The sequence below is a fragment of the Lolium rigidum genome, chromosome 1, assembly GCF_022539505.1.
Source record: "Lolium rigidum isolate FL_2022 chromosome 1, APGP_CSIRO_Lrig_0.1, whole genome shotgun sequence".
In the NCBI taxonomy this organism is placed as follows: domain Eukaryota; kingdom Viridiplantae; phylum Streptophyta; class Magnoliopsida; order Poales; family Poaceae; genus Lolium; species Lolium rigidum.
The window spans coordinates 290,117,512-290,126,663 of NC_061508.1; the positions used below are offsets into that span (position 1 = coordinate 290,117,512).

The 9,152-nt window shown below is 45.8% G+C and overlaps 1 protein-coding gene across 1 annotated transcript; it reads left to right on the forward strand.

Moving 5' to 3' along the window:
• The first annotated feature begins 454 nt into the window (after positions 1 to 454).
• Positions 455 to 2,461, forward strand: LOC124659978. Its single transcript, XM_047197783.1, has 3 exons — positions 455 to 1,436; positions 1,524 to 1,670; positions 2,054 to 2,461. The coding sequence occupies exons 1-3, from the start codon at positions 537 to 539 to the stop codon at positions 2,459 to 2,461; spliced, it is 1,455 nt and encodes a 484-aa protein (XP_047053739.1). The 5' UTR covers positions 455 to 536.
• Positions 2,462 to 9,152: the final 6,691 nt, after the last annotated feature.

Below are 9,152 nucleotides of genomic sequence, written 5' to 3' on the forward strand. Positions count from 1 at the left end.
CGGATAAAGCATGCAGGTGTCGCATTAAGGAGCGACTCACACATGGATCCTCTTCGTCCGTGAAGATAATTAACTGCGATCGAGATGGAAATGAACTGGTAATAATTAATCTCATAGATGAAGTGCTCAAAGGTCACAACTGCTGCTGGAGTGATAGCGTATGAGGGTCAATTAGTCGCAATTTACATTTTTCTTACTTATATATAGCTGGTAGCCAGGAAATACTTTGATTCATGTGGGTCACGTGTCCGTCCCGATGGGTCGATCGCTGCACGCGGGCACGCCTCGGCCTCGTGCACGGAGGAAGCAAAGCAGATTTTGGACACCCATCAGCAGCTAGTGGCGCGCTGACTTGACTTGACATCAGTAACTAGCAATCCAGCCGTGGCGGACAAGGATTCTTCAAAGTTTCCTACCCACATCCATCGTCGCTTAGAAATTAAATCCATGTTAATCGGCCTATTCTGTTAATAATAACTGTACCACCAAACTACAATAGCAATCCTGATCAGATCAACCGGGGTTCCAATCCAATCATGGAGTCACGGCCGTCCAAAGTCAGCCAAGATAGAGATCGAATCAGCGCATTACCGGACGATCTCCTCCTCGGAATCCTTGAACGCCTCACCCTGCATGAGGCGGTCCGCGCCGGCGCGGTCTCCACGCGGTGGCGGCACCTCCCGCACCAGCTCTCGCGCGTGGACCTCGACGTCGACGACTTCCATGGCAGGGCGCCGGTCGAGGGCATGGACGCGTTCGCGGGTGCGGTGTGCAGGTTGCTGGATTGCAAGTGCGACTGCAACAGCAGGCGTTCCGTCAAGACCCTCGGCCTCCGCTTCCACCTCTCAGCCCCTAACCTGAGCTCCATCGGCCGCGCCGTCGAGGACACCGTGAGCCGTGGCCAGACCGAACTCCTCGAGTTCGAGGTAGTTCCGCCTACGTCTGACTCTGACCTGACAGCCGTCGGGCGCACCGAGCTTGGTCAGCAATTCATGTCGTTCTCTCATGCCTGCCCCATCGCCTTCCGGTGGCTCACCGACCTATGGCTCACGAGCCTCGACCTCGGGGACGCCGACCTGCCCAGCCTCATGGGCGCTTGCGATAAGCTCCAGCACCTCTCCTTAACATCCTGCAGATTGGGTTGGCACTCTGCGCTCGAGATCGACGTGCCCAACTCTGCAATTCAGAGCCTCGACTTCGTTCGCTGTAGTTGCATGCGGATCGAGCTTGTATCTCTGCCAAAGCTGACGCATCTCATGTGCGAGTGTTGGAACTCCGAGAACCCCCCGCTGCGCCTCGGCTATGTACCTCAACTTCGCTCGGTGATCCTCTGTTCTCATGCAGGGGTGGGGCAGGCGCCCTTCGCGCTCAGCGAGTGCCTCACAACGAATGTCGCGAGCCTGTCGCAGTTGCATCTTAATTTTAGCTGCCAAATGGTAGTCTCTTTAATTTCTGCACCCTACATACAGTATGTTATGTTCTTCTCTACCGGTTTAATCTCTACGTTTGTCTTCTTCCTGCAGATTTGGATTAAGCCTGAACATCCGAAACTGCTCACTCCTATATTCCGCAATCTCAAGGGTTTGTGGCTTTGGCATATCTTTCCTGAGTGTGATCTGAACTGGACCCTGTTTATCCTTGAAGCTGCACCTGCCCTGCAAATGTTTATAGTAAGTTTGCTAGCTCACCTTCCTGTAAATCTGTTACCTTATATGTTTACTTTTATTTGAAAAAGAGCAAATCCTTGCCATCTGCTTCGAGTAAGAGTGTAGTACATATCACCCGCTTTATTACAAAGTATCATGGTCGAAGCGAACAGCTTAACACTTACGAGTAATATATACAGCTGTAACTTGATAGGAATCCCTGAAGCATATGCATTTTCCTTAGTGTATATGGGGTTTTGTTCATGCAAATTCCTCCAAACACTCTACAGGGAATCTCAAACTTTAATACTAGTGTTGATCGATGATGCGATTTTTTTTTGGCAAAGTTATATTTGACTCAACTTTTGCTACATTGTTTTCTCTTCGGTCGGTGTCCATGCGTGAAGTTAAGCCGGGCTCGTCATTCCTGTGTCAAAACGTCCGAGTTCAGTGCTGAGAAGGCCAACGTGGTGTGGGAACCATCCAAGGATCTGAAGCACCTGAACTTAAGGTTGCTCGTGATGATAGGGTTCGAGGAGGAAGACAAGGTGACAAACTATATAAGATTTGTCATGGAACGAGCTGTGAGGTTGCGCGGAATCATGTTGTGTGGTAGTAAAACTTGCGAGGCATGCGATGCCATCGACCTCGAGTCCCCGACAAGATACGAGGCGGATAAAGCCTGCAGGTGTCGCATTAAGGAGCGACTCACACATGGATCCTCTTCGTCCGTGAAGATAATTAACTGCGATCGAGATGGAAATGAACTGGTAATAATTAATCTCATAGATGAAGTGCTCACAGGTCACAGCTGAATGATAGCGTATGAGGGTCAATCAGTCGCAATTTACATTTATCTTACTTATATATAGCTGGTAGCCAGGAAATACTTTGATTCATGTGGTGTGTCGTCTCATAGGAGACATTTATGAAAACATGCAGATACAGAAAAACATTAGCACGCCCCTGCACCAGGATGACACAGGCCGAAAAGCGCCTGTTATACAATCTGCATGCATACCTTCTTTCAGTTATGTGAGAAACTGCCTACTGTGTCAAAATGTGTCTGGAAACCTTTGCCTAGGCTCAAAATGTGAAACGTTGTGGTAATAGATTTTCTAAAATTGGTACCGATCCAAACAATGGCCAAAAAGTTCGGCATGACCAACATTTTGGTAAGGCAAAACGTTGGTATCCTGAAATTGTCTACTCTAGGAGTAGTATAACCGATATACAAGGACTTAATCGTGAAAGAACTAGATTTGTTAGTTTCCAAACAAAAAATTAGGTTGCTTGGTTAAATGAACATCCATTAAGCGCCGAACCAAATGGATCCATCTGTCTGCTGCTCTATTTTCGGTTAGTGCTTGCCCAAAACCTATATTTAGTGGCACTTGAGACATAACATTAGGCACTGGCGGAGCTTAGTTAGGGCAAACCTGGGCCATGGCCCGCCCAGCCCAGGAGCGATAAAAAAAGTTAGACCTATTCTGCATGTGTAAAGTCCAGCACTAACCCAGCCCAGTTCACTCGAGAGGAGAGACGCAGTTCATCTGTTCGACTGTTCGTGCTTGTCAGCAGCGCATCCCCGTATCCATGGCCCAAGTTAGGGCAGCTAACCAACTACTGTGACTCCTTGAGTCGACGACCTAAGCGCCGGAGGTAGGAGTAGGACTGTCAGAGAGTATCGATCCATTGAGCGGCGACTGTCCAACAGCGACATCAATCCAACAAGACTATGAGAGCGCCCAACTAGCCAGGTCCGTACCCCAACCCTCTGGCACAGGCGGCCAGAAGCTAGCTACGGCTAGCAGCGGAAACCCAGTCCACAAGTTCTCCGTCTTCTCCGATTTTCCATCTACAAGCCGACACCTGCTCCAAATTTTACCACGGGAAGCGCATGACACAAACCACACAAGTGACAGGTAATTGATCTGTTGAACCAAAGTTGTTCTGCTTTGGAGAAATTTATAGATGTATGTTCTGCCCAACCGAAGGTACTGCAATTGTTTAAGCTGTGCTTTAGTTTGGCCCGCCCAAGATTTTCTCTGAAGCTCCGCCGCTGACATTAGGGTCTGAAACTTATTTTCATTGTACTATGTAAGGATGAATATTGTTGGGAAAGAGGCGTGTTCCCTAGACACGTATCTTCTGAAACAGCAGGCTTTCCGTCAAGACCCTCCGCCTCCGCTTCCACCTGTCGGCCCGTAACTTGAGCTCCATCGGCCGAGCCGTCGAGGACACCGTGAGCCGTGGCCACACCGAATGCCTCGAGTTCGATGTAATTCCGCCTACATCTGACTCTGACCTGACAGCCGTCGGGCGCACCGAGCTTGGTCAGCAATTCATGTCGTTCTCACATGCCTTGGTTTGAGTGGCGCGACCCCAACAAACTTTGGGTGGGAATGGGAAACCCTTGGTTTGCAAAAATTTCTCTAAGTGGAGAATCACTAACTGCTTTCGCAAACCATTTTTGCAGGTACAGAGGCAACTACAACTCATATAGACAGGGGCGGAGCTCCCCTTTGGGCAAGGTATGGCACTTGCCCTACCTTGACTTTTAGCAAAAAATCGAGTATATATATGCATATGTGGATATACCATCAATTTTATACAGATTTTTTAAGGGAAACCCAAAGAAAAAGATGTGTCGCACCGGCAGGAGGAGAACAATCAAGTAAGCAACCGAACTGGGCTTATGCTAGTTGTGCCGCGCGTGGTGGACGGAAACCAACCGTCTGTATCCTGCGATTGGTTCGCTTCGATAGTGACAAGGACCAGCGATCGTGATTCGTGACCCGTGAGTCAGTTGTTTCGTCTGTTAATTCGTCTTCGACGGTCGACGTGAGTCACGCCAGACGCCCAGATGCGACTTCCGCCCAGGAGATCATTTCACTGCGCCGCCGGCTGCTTTCTCCCGACGAGATCCCTCCGACTCCCCTGCCCCCGGCCAGGCCGTCTGGCCGCGCGCTCCTAGTCCTGCAAATCACGCGGGTCTAGCATCTAGGTTTTCCGGAGAATGTGGAGCTGTTTTCGATTTTGTACTCGAGACTTGAGAAGAATTAAGATGGACATGAATGGGAAGAACACTGCAGCTAGATGAGATGTATAATAGTAGAAGTTTTTGTCATATTGCTGAAGTTTATAACTTTAAATTTATGAAATGTGAGCTCGGTAACATTGACAAACTACTAATGTGTTTCATATTTCCAATTGCATATTTGAAGAGATATTTTATGCCACTTGCTAGTGCCACCTAATCTAAACCAAACACCTGCGAAGACCTCTGAATTTGTGAATTGTGACTTTGTGAGCTCACTAACATGGACAAATTTATGAATTGCTTACCATTATATAAATTATCAATGTGTCGAAACAGTGTATTCTTTTGCGTCAATTTAACATTTAAAATTTTGCCCGACCTCAATTTTTTTTTTGTCCTTCGCCACTGCATATAGAAGCCCAAGGCATGTAACCCTGAAAGATCTTGGAGGAGCAGCAACTCATATAGCAACGTCTAACTACCGGCATGTCCCCTCCACTGCTGCCTCGTCTCCCACACCACCGCCCCATCCCTTCCGTTCGCCGTCCTTTCCTGCCTCCGCCCCCTCCCGCATCCGATACACAGCGCAACCCCAGCCTGGCCGAATCGAGATGTGTCGCCGGCCAGAAGCCACAGCTTCGCGGCGGCTTGTTCGCCGGCGCGCGCGTGCACCGGTAGGACGGTGCGCGGCGCTCCGCCGAACTCCCTGCCCGCGTCGCGCGTGTGGCCGACGGGTGTCGCTGCACTCCGGCGTGGCGTTGCTGGCCAGCAGGACGCGACGGCGTCGCCCGCCTTGCCCATCGCCCGTCTCCTGCGACTTAAGGTATGATGTGCCTATTCTCTCCTATGTTACTCCATAGCACGTGCACCCTTACTAGTACTAATTTAAAAGAAGAGGAGGACAACATACTTATGCAAATACGTATGGATCTCTCCGACGGCGGGCCGGTAAATACTAATCAACGAATCAACCCATGCAACCAACCAGGCAAAAAAAAAATCAAGAAACAGATCCTAGGTATGGGGGTGGTTACATACCTGTTGCTAGATCGCATCTCGAGAAGAGGTCGCTCGTGGCCGGGCGAGCGGATGGCAATCGGATTATGGTGCTGCTCAAACCTTCATCCATGGTGCAGCCGCGTGCCCAACCTCAGCCTGCCTGAAGAGTCGTCCAGGAATTCATATCTCCCTGGCGCAGCCGCGTGCTCAAACCTTCATCCATGGTGCTCGCCCCCTATATCAGAGTTTCATGTCCTCTCCTCTCCTCTCCTCTCCGAGCAAGAGTCAAAGTCTAAGTCACACGCGACGCACGCGTTAGATACACCCCTTTTGATATATATAGATTGGTGGAGGCTAAGGTTGGAGTTCAAAATTTCGAGGGATGAGGGAGTGCTATGGCGGGAAGATGTGGTTGGAGGTAAATTTTTGCCCCCCTCTCTCTCTCGCGGCTGTTGTTAGGTGCACAGATGCAGGGATACAGTATCCTGCACTGGATTGGTGACGTGGAGGTCTTGTGAGTCTAAACGACGGGTCGTGGCTAGTAATTACAGATTGATTGTTTCCTAATAACTGCTTCTCTAGTAATTACAATCCGTATTCTAAGGAGCTATCAAAGGCAGTCTCACATGATTCGCAAAAAAAAGGGAGTCTCACATCAGTTATGATATTAGCAGAAGCCAATCACTTTCGATGTTAGCGGAAGCCGATGTGCAAAAGACTGCATTTGGCTGACTGATTCAACATGCCCGTGGAAACCATGCATCGGTAGTTGCTTTTAATGTAAAAAAATGGTGCCAAATAGCTACGGTTGCTATCGTCCAGGGATTCAAATCTCCCAAATGTAAATGGAGCCAAATTGAATGGATTTTTAGTAAGTGCATTCAATCAGATCTTCTAATGATAACTAGTATCCAGAAAACTTGTATTGTTGCAACTAAAAATAACAAAATGCGGCAACAACCAATAAATTGGGTATTTAGAAATCAGCATATGATCTGTGTTCTTGCTGATTGCTGCTTTGAGTTAGCAAATGCCAGGTGAATAGTAAATACAAATGCAAAACGATAAAGCTTGAGCTAGCAACATCATTTTTAGAAATAAATATGACGATGATCGAATTCAGTGTACATATATAGATGCTCTAGGCTGGCTTGTAGTCACAGCCATGAGAAACCATATAACCATGTCTATTTTATATGCCAAAGTAGTGGTGATGATCATAAACCACAAAACAAAGTTCTCACGTGTTTGTTATTTTAGTGCTCAAAGGCACACAATGCATAAAACAGGGATATTTCTTCAACAAGAAAAAATGCTGGAAATTTTGACATAACCAATGCTAATTATTTGGACATTTCAGTCTCATATATAGAAAATACACAATGACAAGTTCAATAACTATAGACAGATGCTAGCCAGCAACGAAAAATTACAATTAATTACGTACACCGTCATGACTTCTGAGTACTATAAGAAATCAAGTACTTAAACATTGGAAACACTATTTGTATAACTACATAACCACAGCAGCCGCAATGCCTCCCGTCGCATGGAGAAAGAATGGCAAGGTCATGCAGCACCCAAGCATCTAGAGGGGAGAGGCACTAGCTGATGCTTGATGCAGCCTCGCTCCGTGCGGCACGGCTGCACACCGCCAGGACAAGCACAACACGCGGTCGCTCCTTCAAGTCTTGCATTTATCTTCTGTCAGTCTCCCTCGCATTATTTTTCTCCAAATCTCACACCTGACATATAAAATAAAATAAGCACAGTTTAACGAAATCAAGGATGTTCCTCAATCCTCATAATACAATCTTCAAGAAAAAACAAACTGTGCAAAGAAACAAAGCGAAATCCTTCTCTATGTGGACGTGGACGTAAGCAAGAGGGCGTCGGCACCTACACCTTTGACAATGATTTTAAAATTTAAATTTAATACCATAATTCGCCTTATTTACTTCACACCAAAAATATTGAGTACACAAGATGTCTCACTTTCAGAGATAGTCCAAGCGTAATGAGCCAGTAATAACTGAAGCCTACCTTACGAATAGCAGCATCAGTAGATGATGAATTTTTTTCTTCAAAATTATTTGCTCTACTTTCTGAGTGTAGCTTACCAAGGACATTCAATTAAGTAAAACACAGTATCCAATGCACGTTCTAGCTACAAAAATGCGCATTTCCTGGACTGTCAAACACTTGTGAAGGCTTGGTATGGGTAAAGAAGCAATGATCTTCGTGCTCCCAATTGGTTAGAGAGATGAAGTGTTTATATTTCCAGGGTTTTTCTATTAATTTTGTAAAAAAGAGAGAACCGAATAAGGCAACACATGCTTGTGCTCGGGCTGCTCTCTCTTTATTTGGTTATGTAGTCTCTTATAACACTATCCCTAGGCTTCTAGCTAAGGTTGTTTAGCTGAACAATATGTTTCCAATTGAATAAATGCCAATGGTAGAATTCTTTAAAAAGAAGTTACAAATTGAATAACGCTATACATCAACCAAAGAACATCACTTATTACTGCAATGAAACTACACAACCTAAACCTAAACCAGCATCACAGGCCAAATCACACATCAACCACACCTTTAGATAGCCATGGATACTCACCTAAACCCCTCATACTTAGAGGAAGAAGGGCTCTGCTACCTTCTTCCAACCTTTGGCTAGCTCCGCTTCTCGGTCCTACAAACAGAATGTGCACGGTTAGTGCATGAAGCACATGTTCACCACAATTATGCAAAATGGAAATGGATCTTGTAATTTAGAAAAAAAAAAACATTAGTACATGCTTCAATTGAACTAGAAGTAAACTAGCAAAAATAATGCAGCAAGCAATATTGACATATTCTTTTTATCTAGAATTTAACAGTGATAACTAAAATTGCTTTGCTCTATTTTCAGCGTGTTATTTATCACAAAAATTCAAGTAAGAAAATAAGAGTACTCATTACATATTTTAGCTAGAAAATTCGGCATGGCCTATGCTATTTTTTGGATCTCCACGTCACACATGATAAATGTACTGCAAATAGGAACAAGGTGCACATAGCTCTACTCAGGGCACAGTCAACCATACCATAAATAAGGACTATTTAATAGCTTCTCATTACAAATTTGCTAGAAGAAGGAAAAAATTATATCAAGCTTTCACGAGAAAATATGACAAACAAAGAAGACACTACAGTAGGAATGCAATGAAACCTGCATTAGAGTGGATCTACTTGGACATCATAATACATTACATGGAGAGATCCAAGTGTCTCTTGTAAATTTAAAGAATAATTGCGCACCCATGCTGATACATGCTAACATGTAGGAGTATAACACAAGCTAGCTAGGATCAAAATGACATGGCCACCAGAAGGAACGACAATATGTGTTACATGAATATTCTAGTCAAAGTGACAGTGACATGAATATTAGTACCTACCCTGCCTTGGACCAACGGCACTACTCC

Excerpts from the sequence above, each read along its gene's own strand:
- LOC124659978 (XM_047197783.1), top strand. The coding sequence starts at position 537 with ATGGAGTCACGGCCGTCCAAAGTCAGCCAAGATAGAGATCGAATCAGC. Across the intron at positions 1,437-1,523 it reads TTAATTTTAGCTGCCAAATG|ATTTGGATTAAGCCTGAACA; the intron begins GTAGTCTCTTTA and ends TTCTTCCTGCAG. Across the intron at positions 1,671-2,053 it reads CTGCCCTGCAAATGTTTATA|TTAAGCCGGGCTCGTCATTC; the intron begins GTAAGTTTGCTA and ends CCATGCGTGAAG.